The sequence below is a fragment of the Chiloscyllium punctatum genome, chromosome 1 (assembly GCF_047496795.1).
Source record: "Chiloscyllium punctatum isolate Juve2018m chromosome 1, sChiPun1.3, whole genome shotgun sequence".
Lineage (NCBI taxonomy): Eukaryota > Metazoa > Chordata > Chondrichthyes > Orectolobiformes > Hemiscylliidae > Chiloscyllium > Chiloscyllium punctatum.
The window spans coordinates 76,949,658-76,967,698 of NC_092739.1; the positions used below are offsets into that span (position 1 = coordinate 76,949,658).

Sequence of the window (18,041 nt, forward strand, 5' to 3'; positions counted from 1 at the left end):
CCTGTTTCCACACTGTAGGGAATCTAATCTAATCAAAAAACTGTATAACTTGTCTATGTTTCCTACACTGCAACAGTGATGTGCAACAAAGGTTTTTCTCTCAGTATAAAGCTTTCACAACACGAATGTGAAAGGTGCAAAATAATAAGATTTTTAAATATGTTATGTGTGGTGCCTAAATAACCAGTCCTTCCGGCATAATCTGTTCTACAACTTGTGTCCGTTATCCAACAACGTATTTTAAGAAAAGAACAGAAAATGTAGGGAACACTCAGCAAGTCTGGAAAGCGATTTGTTTCTCTCCCCATAGATAGTGCCAGACCTGAGCATTTTCTGTTTTTATTTCATATTCGGAGTATTTTGTTTTTGGAACGTATTTTTAAAGTCCAAATTTCTAATGAGTCACAAACCAAAACGTGTTGAACCGTTGTAAGAGTTCTGAATATTGCTTGTACGCAGTGTGTCTCACTCCTCTGCTGACCTTCTCTTCCCTTAACTCCAAGCAGCAGCAAGACTGAGGGGTTAGTGCCAGACGCCGGTTTCCGGGTCAGAGGTAGCGGCTCCGGGGTTATTTCCTGGGTTAAAGGTCAGGTCAGGGAGTGAATGTGCGCATCAGGAGTTGGGCCCAGTGTACGGTGACATCAAATCCCTTTCCCCGGACAGGCAGGCGGGCGGGCGGTTAGCAGCATGTCAGCGGATGCGGAGAACATGCCGAAGGAGGCCGGCTCGGGCAGTGCAGGGCTCGGGGAGGATGAAGAGCACTGGCTGTACGGAGGTGAGTGTGTGGGCCCAGGGGTAACACAGCTGGCTCCGGTATGTCACTGTCAGTCAGCCCGGCCGCTGCTCACCGTCTTTACCTCGGTCTGCTTTCTCAACCGATGTTCCGTTTTGATTTCAGATGAAAACGACCCAAACAAACAGGAAGAGGCCGCGCCGGTTGACAGGTGAGCGATTTCATGTCAGTGAGGGTTCTCAAGCTCTCAGCCGCCTGGCCTGCCTTCTCCTCGCTCCCACTCTGTGGGTTATTTACATTTTGATGAGGTCCTTTACCCTTCAATACTGCTTTCAGATCATTGATAAAGTTCCCCTGCTTTCAGTCTGTGATTTGGTTGATCAGTTTGTACAGAATTCAAGGCATGTTTTTTTACCAGCTCGGGGTGATGAGAGATTCTCAGAAGGTTTGGTAGGATAGATACTGAGCGATTGTGTCCTACTGTGAGAGAGTCAGGGACCAGAGGACATAATCTCAGGGATCACCTCCGTAAACAGATGACGATTTTTCACTCCATGTAGTCGAATTCTTCACTGTAGGTGGCTGGGTTGTTAAGTGTATTCAAATCTGTGAAGGATAACGTTTTGATTAGTGAGGGAATTAAAAGTTATGTAGAAAAGTAGGGAAATGGAGTTGGGATCAGTGCAACAAATGGTCTACTTCTGCTCTCAGGTTTTGTGGCTTTTTGTATTTGTATCAAGATTTCTGTCCAAATGAAATGCTTGACTGTAAAGTAGTTTTTTTTATTGTAGGGTCTTGGAGCAGAGTCACAAATATTGATGTTAATGTCATCGTATCTCAAGTGACAGTTTTTTCAGCATGGAAGAAGGCCTTTCATGCTGGTCAGAAAGTACGTATTTGCTCTAATCCCAATTTTCAGCACTTGTTCAATAACCTTATTTTGGCAATTCAAGTGCTCATCAAAATACTTAAATATCTTGAGGTCTTCTGTCTCTACCATCCTTTTATGCAGTTAATTTCAGGTACCCACCATCCTGGTATTGATCCTTTTACTAAGGGGAAAAATATTCTCCCTATCTACCTGAACTATGACCCTTATAATTGTGTATAGGTCAATAAGCACCACCACCACAACAACCTTCTCTGCTTAAAGAGTGGGTTTTGTCCCTATCTAGATTCTTGTCATAACTCACTTGCTCCAACCCAGCCAATATCCTTGTGAATGTCATCTGTTCCTCTCCAATATAATCACATCTTTCAGATGGTATATTGGCCATCAGAACTGCACACAGAACTCCACTGTGGCCTAACTAATATTACATACAGATCCGTGATTGCATCCTTGCTGTTGTGCTCATTGCCTTAATTAATAAAGGCCAATATCTCTATGTTGTCTTAACCTTCATGGCTACCTGTCCTGCTGCCTTCAAGGATCTTTGGACATGCACACCAAGGTTTGTCTCATCCTCTGTACTCTAGAGCTTGGGGCTTTGGCAGCTGAAGGAGCAGAGATGAATAGTGAAGAGATTAAAATTGTGTTTGAATAAGAGGTCACCGTTACAGGAATGCAAATGTTTTGGAGGATATAGGTAGGGACATGAAGGAATCTGAAAACAAGTATGAAAACCTTTCAATCAAACATTACTTGATGACAAATGAATGGTAAGCAAAGATGATAGAAAAATTAGATGGTGCAAGTTGAGTCATAGAGAAGGCCTTCCTGATGAAGGGCTTATGCCTGAAACATCGATTCTATTGCTCCTTGGATGCTGCCTGACCTGCTGTGCTTTTCTAGCAACACACTCTTGACTCTGATCTCCAGCATTTGCAGTCCTTACTTTCTCCTCATAGAGAAGTACAGTATAGAAACAGACCCTTCAGTCCAACTCATCTATCCTATCGTAACCTATTCTAGTCCCATTTTCCAGCACTAGACCCAGATCTCTGTAAACCCTTCCTACACATATACCCATCCAGAACCTTTTAAAAGCTGCAGTTGTACTAGCCTCTGCCACTTCCACTGGCAGCTCATTCCATACATGCACAACCGTCTGCATCAAAAAGTTGCCCCTTAGGTCCCATTTATAAGAATCAGGATCTTGACAGTATGGAAACTGTCCCTTCGGCCCAACAAGTCCACAACAACCCTCTAAAGAATAATCTACTCAGACCCATTCCCCTACCCGATTACTCTACATTTACCCTGACTAATGCACTTAACCTACACATCCCTGAACAGTATGGGCAATTTAGCATCACCAATTCACCTAACCTGCACATCTTTGGATTGTGGGAGGAAACTGGAGCAGCCAGAGGAAGCCTACGTAGACCCAAGGAGAGTGTGCAAACTCCACACGCAGTCACCCGAGACTGGGCTCAAACCTGAGTCCCTGAAGCTGTGAGGCAGCAGTGCTAACCAGTGAACCACCATGCCGCCCTTATATCTTTCCCCTCTCACCCTAATAGAGTTCTGGATAACCTTGAGCTTAGGAAGGATAGAATGTGGGAGAACAGTTAGAGATGTGTTCTGTAGTTGAATCTAGAAGTATAGAAGGCATGAATGCAGGTTACAACATTGCCTGAGTGGTGAAGTTGGAGATGGAAGTACCCTGTCTTGGCAATGGTATGAATGAGAGATTGGGAGTTCATTTTGAATTGAATATGACACTCATGTTGCAAACAAATTGCCTTAATTTCAGACTTGCCAGGGAGAGAGATGGACAAAAATAGAAATTGTTGAAAAAACGCTGCAGGTATGGCAGCATCTGTGGAGACAAAGCAGAGTTACCATTTCGGTACAGTGACACTTCTTCAGAGTGGTAGGAATAGAGTTGGCAACAATGGAACAGAATTTGGAGCAGGGTCCAAAGGCAATAGTTCCAGTTTTTCCAATGTTTAACTAGAGGACATTTCTACCCGTAAATAAACTGCTGATATTGTACTAACAGTAGAGGGGTCAAGAGAGTTAATGTCGTCAGAGTCTTTTTTTATTTCGAGTGACAGAGACTTGCAGCACGGCAACAGACCCTTGGGTCCAATTCGTCCATGCAGACCAGATATCCTAAATTAATCTAATCCCATTTGCCATCAATTAGCCCATATCCTTCGAACCCTGCCTATTCATGTACACATCCAGATGCCTTTTAAACATTGTATATGTACCAGCCTCCACCACTTCCTCTGGCAGCTCAGTCCATATACGCACCACCATTTGCATGAAGAAGTTGCCCTTAGGTCCCTTTTAAATCTTTCCCCTCTCACCTGAAACCTATACCCTCTAGTTCTGGATACCCCCAACCCAGGGAAAAGACATTTGAAAACTAATGCAATGCTTTTGGATGATGTTACTGAGGGACAACATGTAGATAAGCTAGACGGAACCAAGGAATGGTTCTTGGTGGTTATTAGAGGTAATGATGCTGGAGCTGTTACAGATGATTTTCTGACGGTGATTTGGGTAGATAAGAAGAAACCGGGTGAGAATAATCCCACCCAGCTGGATTGAGGCGTTGGAGGTGGATTGTATATCAAAGTTGCAGGCAAGTTGCAAAGGTTACGTATTATCCTTAATATTATCAACTGGTAGGTTATCCTTCCTTGTCTATTTTGAATGAGCTTGTGTTGTTGTGATTTAATTTTCTATCTTTTAAAGCCTCAACCTTGTAGGTATTCTAAGAATAATTGTGTTCTGGTACTTCACCTTTTGTGAGTCCACCTGGGGACTGTGCACAGGATTTTCACCATGAAACAATGCACAAAAGCTTGTTTCATCTTTTTGTGATGCCCACAATCACTTAGCAGTAATGAACAATCTGGTGATTATGTTTTCCTTTTCTTCAATCCAAAGTCCCAATTGTACTGAGTCGACAGCCACTCTGCCTAATACTGGTGAGCTTCTTGTATAATGGCTTCTTATTACCTCTTAATCAGTGGACAATATGTAGTTGTTAAATGAAACAATAGAGAAACATGAAATTCTGAAATTCCCAGGCATAAAATGTTGGTAAACAATTGTATGTGATTCCATTATGCCAAATTGCTTTCCAGTTTCCACAATCTATAGATCTCAGATTAATCACAATTTCAAGTAGTTTCTTTCCTAATTGTCTTTTGTTTTTCAATTGTGCTGGTTTACAGTTCTGTAATTCTGGCCACCCTTGCACCAGTGTTTAATTTGCAATGACTATTGGTGTCCAATATAATAGCTATCCCCTTCCAAATCTCAGCAATCACATGTACCTGCTTGCTTTGTGATTAATAGTTGGAACCTGAGTAATATTTTTGAAGTTAACCCAGGGCTGTTAAGGCCAATTTGTTTAATATTTCCGGGAGTTTCAATTGAGATTAGATGATAAGTGTGAATTGAATGGTGTGGCTCTGTTAAATTTTGCGTAGCTCATTTGCCGACTGAGTAATCATGAAAAGTAGTCATTTTAATCGCTGTGAAGATATATTTAATTGTGACGTCACAGAGTGAAGCATAAATAAAGCAGTTCAATGTCAGTTTGTAAATGCATTTATATTGCCCTTTTAATGTGGAAAGATGAAGGCCTGGTGCCAACATTGCTCTCAATTATTTTCTGACCTTTTATTTAAAAAACATTTAACTTCATAGAACTGACCAACATCTTACTGTTTTAATTTTAAAATCCAAATCCCAACATATATATATATATGCACTACACCTTAAATTGCAAGAGGGAGGTTAAAGATAGTTTAATACGTTGGTCAATGAAAAGGCAAATGAATTCTAAATAAAAGCCAAAAGAACTGCAGATGTTGGAAATTAGGAACTAAAACAGAAATTGCTAGAAAAGCTCAGCAGGACTGGCAGCATCTGTGGCAAGAATTCAAAGTTGACATCAGACCTGCTAACCTTGTGCAGCAATCCTGTTTTTGTGTCAAATGAACTCTAATGCAGAAAAATGAGAGGTAGTACGTTTTTGGAGTGAGCATATATTTTAAGTTTTTTTTAGTGTCTTTATGCTAAATAGTTAAACTTTGAAAGGAATTAGATGGAGAACTTTATCAGCACTTGTCATCTAATTAAAAACATTTCAGCAAGAAAGTGAAAGTCTGCTCTATTGGTAGAGGCAAAGAAGAATATTTAAATCTATACAAACAATGCGTTATGTCACTGTTAAAATTATTTGTTCAATTTTGAACAACTTCATTAAAAACAGAGTAAAGCTTTAAACATGAGCATTGAACAGTCCAACATAGGAACAGGCCCTTTGGCTCACCATGCCTATGCTGACCATGATGCCATTCAAAACTCATCCCATCTACTTTTCTCCTGGTCTGTATCCCACCTGTTCATCTGTCTATTTAAATACACCTTAACTGTTGCTATTAGATCTGTATCTGCCACCTTGACAGCATGTTTCAGGCACCTACCAACCTCAGTGCTTTGTTTTTTTATGAAAAAACTTGAAACAAAGGTCACAATTGCTGGAGAAACTCACCAGGTCTCACATCCTCTTTGGTAGGAAGGCAGGGTTGATGTTCCTAGTCCAGTGACTCTCTTCATAATGAATCTTCTGATGAAGGATCATTGGACTTGAGATGTTGACTGTACTCTTTTTTTTTCCCTACAGTTACTGCCAGACCTGAGTTTTTCCAGCAATTTCTGTTTTTACTTAATATTATTTTTTATATTTGGCTCTCAAGTAATCTTGTAAAGCTTTACTAGGTTGTCATCTCATTTTTAAGTGCACCTGATGCTGATCCTGGTATTCCTTCCTGCACTGTGTGTTGAACCAAAGTTGATCTGATGGCACTAGTCAAGTGGAGGATATTGCAGCCCATGAGGCACAGATTGTGATTGAAAGCCCACAGCACTTCATGACTACCCGGTTTTCACTTGTTAGATCTGTTTGACATCTGTCCTATGGAATGCCACAGTTTTACCCCACAATACGCTGAAGGGTATTCTCAATGTGAAGACATGATGTCCACAAAGACTGTGCAGTAATCACTCCTGTCCATCCTGTCAATAACTAAAGCATCTCTGACAGTCAGATTGAGGATTCGATTAAGTAGATGTTTCTCTCTCGCTGGTTCCCTCACCATGGAACCATAGTATTTTGGAGCAGAATTAGGCCACTCATGTTAAGAAGGCATTTAGCACACTTGCCTTCTTTGCTCAGACCATTGAATATAGGAGTTTGGATGTCATGATAAGATTGTACAGAATGTGGGTGGGTCCACTTTTGGAGTAATGTGTACAGTTCTGGTTGTCCCTGCTATCAAATTGGACAGAGTGAAGAAAAGATTTACCAGGTTGCTGCCGGGACTGGAGGGTTTGAGTTATAAGGAGAGACTGGACTGGAACATTTTTCATTGGAGTGAAAGGGATTGAGGGTTGACCTTTTATAGAGGGTTATAAAATCATGATGGGCGTTGATCAGGTGAACAGCAAAGGTCTTTTCCTTAGGCTTGGGGAGTTCAAAATAAGGGGGCAGATTTTTGAAGTGAAAGGAGAAAGATTGAAAAGGGACCTGATGGGTAACTTTTTCAGTGTGTGGTTCGTATGTGGAATGAACTGCCAGAGGAAATGGTAAAGGCAGGTACAATTAGAACATTTAAAAGACATTTGGACAAATACATGAATAGGAATGATTTAGAGGGATATGGATCAAATGCAGGTGAGTGGGACTAGGTTAGATTAGGAAACTTGGTTTGTATGGACGAGTTGGACTGAAAGGTCTGATTCTGTGCCTAATGAGTCTACAACTTTATTTCCTTCAAAATTCCTCCCGCTCACCTTAAACCTAGAGTTCCTGGTTAAAAATGACGCAATACTTGGAAGTACAAGTTTTTGGAGCGCTGCTCCTTCATCAGATAGCTAGTGAGGTAGGATCATAGGACACAGAATTTATAGTAAGAGGGCAAAGTGTCATACAACTAATTCGATATATTGAATAAACCTAGATTGCTATTCAGTTTTTGATCACATAGAATGGGGATGCAGGTTTCGATTGAGAAATATGTAAATCCCAAAACTTCTTTTAAGTCACAGTTCCAAGAGAACTTAAGGTTTTATATTTTTAAAAAAGTGACATCTCAGCCGAGCAGGGGCTGAAAGCCAAGTTCGGTACCCATAAAAACAGCCTCAACTGAGGTCTTGGGTTCATGTCACGCTGCAGGTGACCCCACTACACTATACACTCTCTCTCGCGCGCGCACACACATCACTCCCAATCATGTGCACACCCCCTCCAGGCATATATTCTGTCACACCTGTGCACATTCTATCAAGCATGCTCCTGTTCTCACACGATCACACAGACTCTCTCTCATGCACACATGCTGTCTCTCGGACACATGCACGCCATCCCACACTCCCACTTATGCACACCCCCTCATGGTCATATATTCTGTCACACCTATGCACACATTCTATCAAGCATGCACACATTTTCCCTCCCACTCCTCTCTTTCATGCTCTCTCTCACACTCCCATAAGTCTATGGGGTGAATTTGCATTTGCTGATTTGTGTTTGCGGGTACATTCTATTTTGTTTAAAAAGCACAATCTGTAGGCTGTCAGTTAATGTGACATTTTATTTAATTCCTACTTTGGAAATAGAACCAGCTGACTAAAGGTTGAAATACAGACAGATTCTAACCTCAGAGTCATAGAGACGTACAACACGGAAACAGACCCGTCAGTCCATGCCTACCAGATATCCCAACAATCCAAAAGATGTGCAGGTCAGGTGAATTGGCCACGCTAAATTGCCCATAGTGTTAGGTGCATTAGTCAGGGGTAAATATATGGTAGGGGAATGGGACTGGATGGGTTACTGTTCAGAGGGTCGGTGTGGACTTGTTGGGCCAAAGGGCCTGTTTCCATACTGTGGAGAATCTAATATCTCCTCTAGTCCCATTTGCCAATACTTGGACCATATCCCTCTAAACCCTTCCTATTCATATACCCATCCAGATGCCTTTTAAATGTTGTAACTTCAGCAGCCTCCATCACTTCCTCTGGCAGCTCATTCCATACATGCACCACCCTCTGCGTGAAAAAGTTGCCCTTTAGGTCCCTTTTATATCTTTCTCCTCTCACCCTAAACCTATGCCCTGTGGCTTTGGACTCCGCTAACCCATGGAAAAGACTTTGTCTATTTACCCTATCCAGGCCCCTCATGATTTTATAAACCTCTAAGGTTACCCCTCAGCCTTCGCTCCAGTGAAAACAGCGCCAACCTATTCAGCCTTTCCCAATAGCTCAAATCCTCCAACCCTGGCAACATCCTTTTAAATCTTTTCTGAATCCTTTAAAGTTTCACAAAATCCTTCCAAGAGGGAGGAGACCAGAATTGCACGCAATATAATGCATTGTCTGAGCTGAAGGGTCACCTTTTTTTAATGAAACCTAAAATTATCTCGGGACTATGCCCTCAGTGGTTAGCACTGCCTCACAGCACCAGGGTCCCAGGTCCAATTCCAGCCTCGAATGACTGTCTGTGTGGAGTTTGCACATTCTCCCTGTGTCTGCGTGGGTTTCCTCCAGATGCTCCAGTTTGCTCCCACAGTCACAAAGATGTGCAGGTCAGGCGAATTGGCCATGCAAAATTGCCCACAGTGTTAGGTGCATCAGTCAGAGGGAAATAGGTCTGAGTGGGTTACTCTTCGGAGGGTCGGTGTGGACTTGTTGGGCTGAAGGGCCTGTTTCCACACTGTAGGGAATCGAATCGAATCTAATCTAATCTAATCTAAATTTACATATTAATCAATCGAAACCTGGATCCCCATTCTAAATGATTAAAGACTTAACAGCAGTCTAGGTTTGTTCAATACATCACATCAGTTGTATGATACTTTGATCTTTTGCTATAAATTCTGTGTACTATGCTCCTGCCCCACTAGTTACCTGATGAAGGAGCAGCACTCCAAAAGCTTGTACGTACTTCCAAATAAACCTGTTGGACAATAACTTGGTGTTGTGTGATTTTTAACTGTTATCCAGGAGAAAGTGAGGACTGCAGGTGCTGGAGAGTCAGAGTCGAAAAGTGTGGCACTGGAAAAGCACAGCAGGTCAGGCAGCGTCCGAGGAGCAGGAGAGTCGGTGTTTCAGGCATCAGCCCTTCATCAGGAATGTCACATTCCTGATGAAGGGCTGATGCCCGAAACACCGACTCTGCTACTCCTCAGATGCTGCCTGACCTGTTGCGCTTCTCCAGTGCCACACTTTTCAAGTCTGATTTAAACTTTAGCCATCCCAGTCTAACACCGGCACCTCCACAACTTGACTATATTCCATAGTGTTTGACATTTATATCCTAGGAAAAAGACTTCAACTATGCAGCCTATTCATGCTTCTTTTAATTTTGTATATTTCTATCAGGGCATCCCTGAGCCTCTGCTGTAGTAAAAATAATCTAAGTTTGTCCAACCTGTCCTTATAGCTAATACCCTCTAATTCAGGCAAAATCCTGGTAAGTCTCTATATCTGCCATGTCCTTCTCCCCAGTAAACACTGATGCAAAATACTCATTTAGCATTTCCCCTATCTCTTGTGGCTCCACACTTCGGCTGCCTTTCTGATCTTTGATGGGCCCTATTCTCTCCCTAGTTATCTTATCATCCTTACTGTACTCGTAAAACCCTTTGGATTCTCTTTAACGCGCTTTGCCAAAGCTATCTGATGTCCCCTTTTTTATCCTCCTGATTTCATTCTTAAGTATACTCCTACTCCCTTTTAGATTAGATTAGATTAGATTAGATTAGATTAGATTAGATTAGATTAGATTAGATTACTTACAGTGTGGAAACAGGCCCTTCGGCCCAACAAGTCCGCACCGCCCCGCCGAAGCGCAACCCACCTATACCCCTACATCTACCCCTTACCTAACACTATGGGCAATTTAGCATGGCCAATTCACCTGACCTGCACACCTTTGGACTGTGGGAGGAAACCGGAGCACCCGGAGGAAACCCACGCAGACACGGGGAGAACGTGCAAACTCCACACAGTCAGTCGCCTGAAGCGGGAATTGAACCCGGGTCTCTGGTGCTGTGAGGCAGCAGTGCTAATCACTGTACCACCGTGCTCTCATGGCTTTTTCTGCTCTCATGATTCATTCAATCCCTCCCGTTTATACCTAACATATGCTTCCTTCGTTTTCTTAACCAAAACCTCAATTTCCTGAGCTATCCAGCATTCCCTAAACCTACCAGCCTTTCCTTTCACCCTAACAAGAATATACTGTCTCTGGCCTCTAGTTATCTCATTTCTGAAGACTTCCCATTTTCCAGTTGTCCCTTTACCTGGGAACATCTGCACCCAATCAGCTTTTGAAAGTTCCTGCCTAATACCGTCAAAATTAGCTTTCCTCCAATTTAGAACTTCAACTTTTAGATCTGGTCTATCCTTTTCCATCACTATTTTAAAACTAATAGAATTATGGTCGCTGGCCCCAAAGTGCTCCCCCACTGACACCTCAGTCACCTGCCCTACCTTATTCCCCAACAGTAGGTCAAGTTTTGCACCTTCTTTAGTAGGTAGAAGGGTAGTGATCATCTTGTGAAAATACATCATTCATTCACCTGTTAATTTCGAATTTCCCCTCTAATTTTCTGCCTGTAATCTTCACAGAAATTGTTTAATTTAACACATCATGTCTGTATCAGCGAAAAGTAGGTCATTTAATCTCTCAAACTGGTTCTTCTTCCATTCTAAATCAGAATATAGCTGACATATACAGTGACTTGGATGCTTGGATTCAGAATTGGTTTGCCCATCGCAGGCAGAGGGTAGTGGCAGTAGGATGTTTTTCTGGCTGGAGGTCTCTGACTAGCACAGGAATCTATACTGGGACCTCAGCTGTCTATAATATGTATAAATGACTTGGATGAAAATGGAGGTTAGTAAGTTAGCAGATGATACAAAGATCAGTAGATTTGTGGATATGTAGAAGATTGTCACATGAAAGGGGCAGAGAAATAGCAGATGGAGTTTAATCTGGATAATTGTGAGAAAAATGTCCATATTACAGAGAAGGAGGTGCTGGATGTCTTGAAACGCATAAAGGTGGATAAGTGCCCAGGGCCTGATCAGCTGTACCCTAGAACTCTGTGGGAAGCTAGGGAAACTGGGCCCCTTGCTGAGATATTTGGATCATTGATAGTCACAGGTGAGGTGCCGGAAAACTGAAGGTTGGCTGACGTAGTGTCACTGTTTAAGAAAGATGGTAAGGAAAAGCTGAGAGCTATAGACCAGTAAACCTGACATGGATGGTGGGTAGGTTGTTGGAGGGAATGGATTTACATGTATTTGGAAAGGCAAGGACTGATCAGGCATATTCAGCATGGCTTTGTGCATGGGAAATTATGTCTCATAAACTTGAATGAGTTTTTTGAAGAAGTAACAAAGAGGATTGATGAGGGCAGAGCCTTTGACGTGATCTATATAGACTTCAATCAGGTATTTGACAAGATTCCTTATGGGAGACTGATTAGCAAGGTTAGATCTCATGGAATAAAAGGAGAACTGCCCATTTAGATACAGAACTGGCTCAAAAGTAGAAGACGCAGGATGGTGGTGGAGGGTTGCTTTTCAGACTGAGGTCTGTGCCCAGCTGTGTTCCACAAGGATCGGTGCTGGGTCCAATACTTTTTTTCATTTATATAAATGATTTGGATGTGAACATAGGAAGTATAGTTAGTGAGTTTGCAGATGATACTAACATTGGACATGTAGTGGGCAGCGAAGAAGGTTACCTCCGATTACAACGGGATCTTGATCAGTTTGTCCAATGGGCTGAGGAGTGGCAGATGGAGTTTAATTTAGACAAATGTGAGGTGCTACATTTTGGAAAAGGAAATCAGAGCAGGACTTATACACTTAATGGTAAGGTCCTCGGGACTGTTGTTGAACAAAAAGACCTTGGAGTGCACGTTCATAACTCCTTGAAAGTAGAGTCACAGCAGATCGGATAGTGAAGGAGCTGTTTGGTATGCTTTCCTTTATTGGTCAGAGCATTGAATACAGGAGTTGGGATGCTATGTTGCGGCTGTCAGCTCAACATGAGCCTATCGGAAGGATGTTGTGAAACTTGAAAGGGTTCAGAAAAGATTTACAAAGATGTTGTCAAGGTTGGAGGATTTGAGCTATGGGAAAAGGCTGAATAGGCTGGGGCTGTTTTCCCTGGAGCATCTAAGGCTGAAGGGTGACCTTTATAGAGGTTTATAAAATCATGAGGGGCATGGATTGGGTAAATAGACAAGGTCTTTTCCCTGGGACGGGGGAGTCCAGAACTAGAGGGCACAGGTTTAAGGTGAGAGGGGAAAGATATAAAAGGGACCTAAGGGACAACTTTTTCACGCAGAGCATGGTGCATGTATGGAATGAGCTGCCAGAGGAAGTGGTGGAGGCTGGTACAATTACAGCATTTCAAAGGCATCTGGATGGGTATATGAATAGGCACAGGTAAGAGGGATATGGGCCAAATGCTGTCAAATGGGACTAGATTAGGTTGGGATATCTGGTCAGCATGGACAAGTTGGACCGACGGGTCTGTTTCTGTGCCGTACATCTCTGACCCTTTTGCACCTTCTCCAAAGCTTCCACATCCTCCCTGTAGTGTGGTGACCAGAACTGCACTCTAAATACGGCCTAACTAAAGTTTTAGACAGCTGCAACATAACTTGCCAACATTTATCCTCTACCCCTTACAATTAAGGCAAATGTGCCATGTGCCGTCTTTTACCACCTTCTCCACTTACTTTGCCACTTTAAGGGAGCTATGGACTTGGTTTACAAATTACCTCTGCATATTAATGCTCCTAAGGGAGCTGCCATTTACTTTCCTGTTATATTTCCTCAAAATGCAGCAAGTCATACTTGTCAGAATTAAACTCCATGTGCCGTTTGCCCAACGCACCAACTGATCTGTATCCTGCTGCATTCTTTGACAACTTTCCTCATTATCCACAACTCCACCAATTTTTGTCTGCAGATTTGTTAATCAGACAGTCTACACATTTCATCCAAATCGTTTTAATATGTATAATTTTATTTATGAATATAACAGCACAGGTCCCATCAGTGATCCTTGCAGAATATCACTGGTCTCAGACTTCCAGTCAGAAAAATACCCCTCCATAACTACCTTCTGTTCAAAGTTTGGGAGAAGATTTGTAGCTCGAATGCTCGTTGTTGTGGTTCTGTTCGCCAAGCTGAGAATTTGTCTTGCAGATGTTTCGTCCCCTGTCTAGGTGACATCCTCAGTGCTTGGGAGCCTCCTGTGAAGCGCTTCTGTACTGTTTCCTCCGGCATTTATACTGGCCTGTCTCTGCCGCTTTCGGTTGTCAGTTCGAGCTGTCTGCTGTAGTGGCCGGTATATTGGGTCCAGGTCGATGTGTTTGTTGACAGAATCTGTGGATGAGTGCCATGCCTCTAGGAATTCCCTGGCTGTTCTCTGTTTGGCTTGCCCTATAATGGTAATGTTGTCCCAGTCGAATTCATGTTGCTTGTCGTCTGTGTGTGTGGCTACTAAGGATAGCTGGTTGTGTCGTTTCGTGGCTAGTTGGTGTTCGTGTATATGGATCGTTAACTGTCTTCCTGTTTGTCCGATGTCGTGTTTTGTGCAGTCCTTGCATGGGATTTTGTACACTACATTGGTTTTGCTCATGTTGGGTATCGGGTCCTTCGTTCTGGTGAGTTGTTGTCTGAGCAGACCAAAGCAGAGTACATCCAAAAAGCACAACAGCTACTTGCAGATACCAACACCTACCAAAAGAGGGAGTTTGACCCCACCCCACAGCTCACCAATAGGATAAAAAACACACTGAGGAATCTACAAAAAAACGGACAGATAACCGAGTCTGACCTACAAAGAATGAAACCTGAAAGCAACAACACCCCCAGATTCTATGGACTACCCAAAGTGCACAAACCAGACATCCCACCCAGACCCATAGTATCACTACCAGGGACACCATTACACAAACTGGCCAAAGAACCTCAGGAGAAACTGAAACACCTGATCAGCGGATCCAGACAATCTATACAATCGACACAGGAATTCTTGGACGTCATCAGAAATATATACACATAGACAAGGAAGAAACTATGGTCTCATTCGATGTAACGGCACTGTTCACCTCCATCGACAAAACCCTAGCCAAAGAAACAATAGCCAACCTGCTGGACAGACATAACAGACAACAAGATGTTGAACCTATCAACAAAGACGGCATACTTAAACTACTGGACTTGTGCCTCACAACACACTTCACATTCAACAACCAAATATACGAACAAATCAACGGAACACCCATGGGCTCACCCATCTCTGGACTCATAGCAGAAGCGGTAATGCAAAGGTTAGAACAAACAGTCTTACCACAAATTCAGCCCAAACTCTGGGTCAGATACGTGGATGACACCTTTGTAATAATTAAACACAGAAATAGAGAACACACACCAGATCATCAACGCCACACTCCCAGGAATCCGATTCACTAGAGAAGAAGAAAAGGACAACCAACTCCCATTCCTAGATGTGATGGTACAGAGAACACCGAACGGAGAATTCACCACAAAGGTTTACAGGAAAGCCACACACACACAGACCAAGTCCTAAACTATGAAAGCAACCACCCCACCACACACAAACGAAGTTGCATCAGGACACTATTCAAAAGGACCACAACACACTGCAGCACACCAGAACTACAAAAAGAAGAAGAGGAACACCTATACAAGGTATTCGCCAAAAACGGATACCCTCACAATTTTATCAACAGATGCCTAAGGGAGAGACAACGGAACGAGGACATGCCGCAACCCAAAGGACTAGCCACACTACCATACATCAGGAGCATTTCTGAACTGACAGCCAGACTACTGCGACCACTAGGACTCATAACAGCACACAAACCAACAGCCACGCTCAGACAACAACTCACCAGAACGAAGGACCCGATATCCAACATGAGCAAAATTAATGTAGTGTACAAAATCCCATGCAAGGACTGCGCAAAACACGACATCGGACAAACAGGAAGACAGTTAACGATCCATATACACGAACACCAACTAGCCACGAAACGACACGACCAGCTATCCTTAGTAGCCACACACGCAGACGACAAGCAACATTAATTCGACTGGGACAACACTACCATTATAGGGCAAGCCAAACAGAGAACAGCCAGGGAATTCCTAGAGGCATGGCACTCATCCACAGATTCTGTCAACAAACACATCGACCTGGACCCAATATACCGGCCACTACAGCAGACAGCTCGAACTGACACCCGGAAGCGGCAGAGACAGGCCACTATAAATGCCGGAGGAAACAGCACAGAAGCGCTTCACAGGAGGGTCCCAAGCACTGAGGATGTCACCTAGACAGGGGACGAAACGTCTGCAAGACAAATTCCCAGCTCGGCGAACAGAACCACAACAACTACCTTCTGTCTTCAATGATGAAGCCAATTTTGTATCCAATAAAGATACTGGAATGAGAACTCTTAATAGTTAGGAATGACCATAGAAATTGGGAACTTTTAACTGGAGCAGGGGAGATTTAAGCATTCTGAATGGGCAAGTTTAAATAGTACTTGTCCATTTACGAACCATCTCCAGTGGACAGTGAGTTAATTCAAGGGCATAAATTTAAATCATCCCTAAAAAAAAGAGATTTAGCAAAAAGTACTCAGGTTCTGAGAATATTGAATGATCTGCCAGAACCTGATTTGAAGCAAAATTTGTAATAAAAAGTGGATCAGTATTTTTGAAGAGAAAATCATGAAATCAGTGCAGATGAAGAGTAAGCACTTAATAGTTCAGTGATATAGGAATGGAGGTTCAACTATTTGTTTTGATTTATCATTGTCACATACCTAAGTACAATGAAAAGTTTCGTTTTGCATGCAGTACAGGCAGATCATGCCATACAGAGTGCATAGGGTAATAGAACAGAGCGAAGAATACAATGTTATGGCTGCAGAGAAGGTACTCAGAGAGACTTAGAATTGGGTTTTCGAAGAGCAGGGTGATTGAGATATATAAGAATAACATCTGCTGTGGGTAGCTCGCAAAATGTTGCCACACTCCAATGCTATCTTGAATACTTATTACATGACTTCAATTTTATAAAATTTAGATGAATAAAATCTGGCTAATTGTTCCAAGTACAGGACAAGAGTCAATTACTAATGAATTTTATTTTGTTTAAAGGAATAAAAGTTTTTGAAGCTGTTTTTTTTCTGGTTGCAAAAGAAAGTCCAGAATATCCATATTTCTTTGGATATTGTTCATCCACAACACCACTCTTGTCAGAATCTTAATTCACTTTCTAATGTGGAATATTTGGCGTTTCTTATTTGTGTGTACTTTAGAATCATAGGCTTTCACACTGTAGAGATTCTATCAAGTCTGCACCATCTCTCTGAAAAGCCTCCCTCCTAGATCCCCACCCCCCCTCCCCCATAACCCTGGCCAGTCCATCTAACCTGCACACCCCTGGACACTATGGGCAATTTAGCGTGGCCAATCCACCTAACTCGCACATTGCATTAGATTCCCTACAGTGTGGAAACAGGCCCTTTGGCCCAATAAGTCCACACCAACCCTCCGAAGAGTAACCCACCCTTTTCTGACTAATGCACCGAACAACTATGGACAATTTAGCATGAAGGGCTTTTGCCCGAAACGTCGATTTCGAAGCTACTTGGATGCTACCTGAACTGCTGTGCTCATCCAGCACCACTAATCCACAATTTAGCATAGCCAATTCACCTGACCTGCACATCTTTGGAATCTGGGAGGAAACTGGAGTATCCGGAGGAAACGAGGTAAAAACAATGACTACAGATGCTGGAAATCAGATTAGTGGTGCTGAAAGAGCACAGCAGTTCAGGCAGCATCCGAGGAGCTTCGAAATCGACGTTTCGGGCAAAAGCCCTTCATCAGGAATAAAGGCAGTGAGCCTGAAGCGTGGAGAGATAAGCTAGAGGAGGGTGGGGGTGGGGAGAAAGTAGCATAGAGTACAATGGGTGAGTGGGGGAGGGGATGAAGGTGATAGGTCAGGGAGGAGAGGATGGAGTGGATAGGTGGAAAAGGAGATAGGCAGGTAGGACAGGTCTGGACAAGTCATGGGGACAGTGCTGAGCTGGAAGTTTGGAACAAGGGTGAGGTGGGGGAAGGGGAAATGAGGAAACTGTTGAAGTCCTCATTGATGCCCTGGGGTGAAGTGTTCCGAGGCGGAAGTTGAGGCGTTCTTCCTCCAGGCGTCTGGTGGTGAGGGAGCGGCAGTGAAGGAGGCCCATCCTGGCACTTTCCCCTGCC

At 43.0% G+C, this 18,041-nt stretch overlaps 1 protein-coding gene across 3 annotated transcripts in view; it reads left to right on the forward strand.

Moving 5' to 3' along the window:
* The first annotated feature begins 557 nt into the window (after positions 1 to 557).
* The window catches only part of fip1l1a (FIP1 like 1a (S. cerevisiae)), a 109,429-nt gene continuing 91,945 nt past the window's right edge, over positions 558 to 18,041 (forward strand). For 2 of the 3 annotated variants that reach the window (XM_072569454.1, XM_072569462.1), the window contains exons 1-2: positions 558 to 775; positions 899 to 944. In XM_072569454.1, the coding sequence (XP_072425555.1) occupies positions 688 to 775; positions 899 to 944 (134 nt within the window). In that variant the 5' untranslated portion in view covers positions 558 to 687. The remainder of the gene's footprint in view (positions 776 to 898; positions 945 to 18,041) is intronic. The other variant, XM_072569444.1, reaches the window with a different exon arrangement.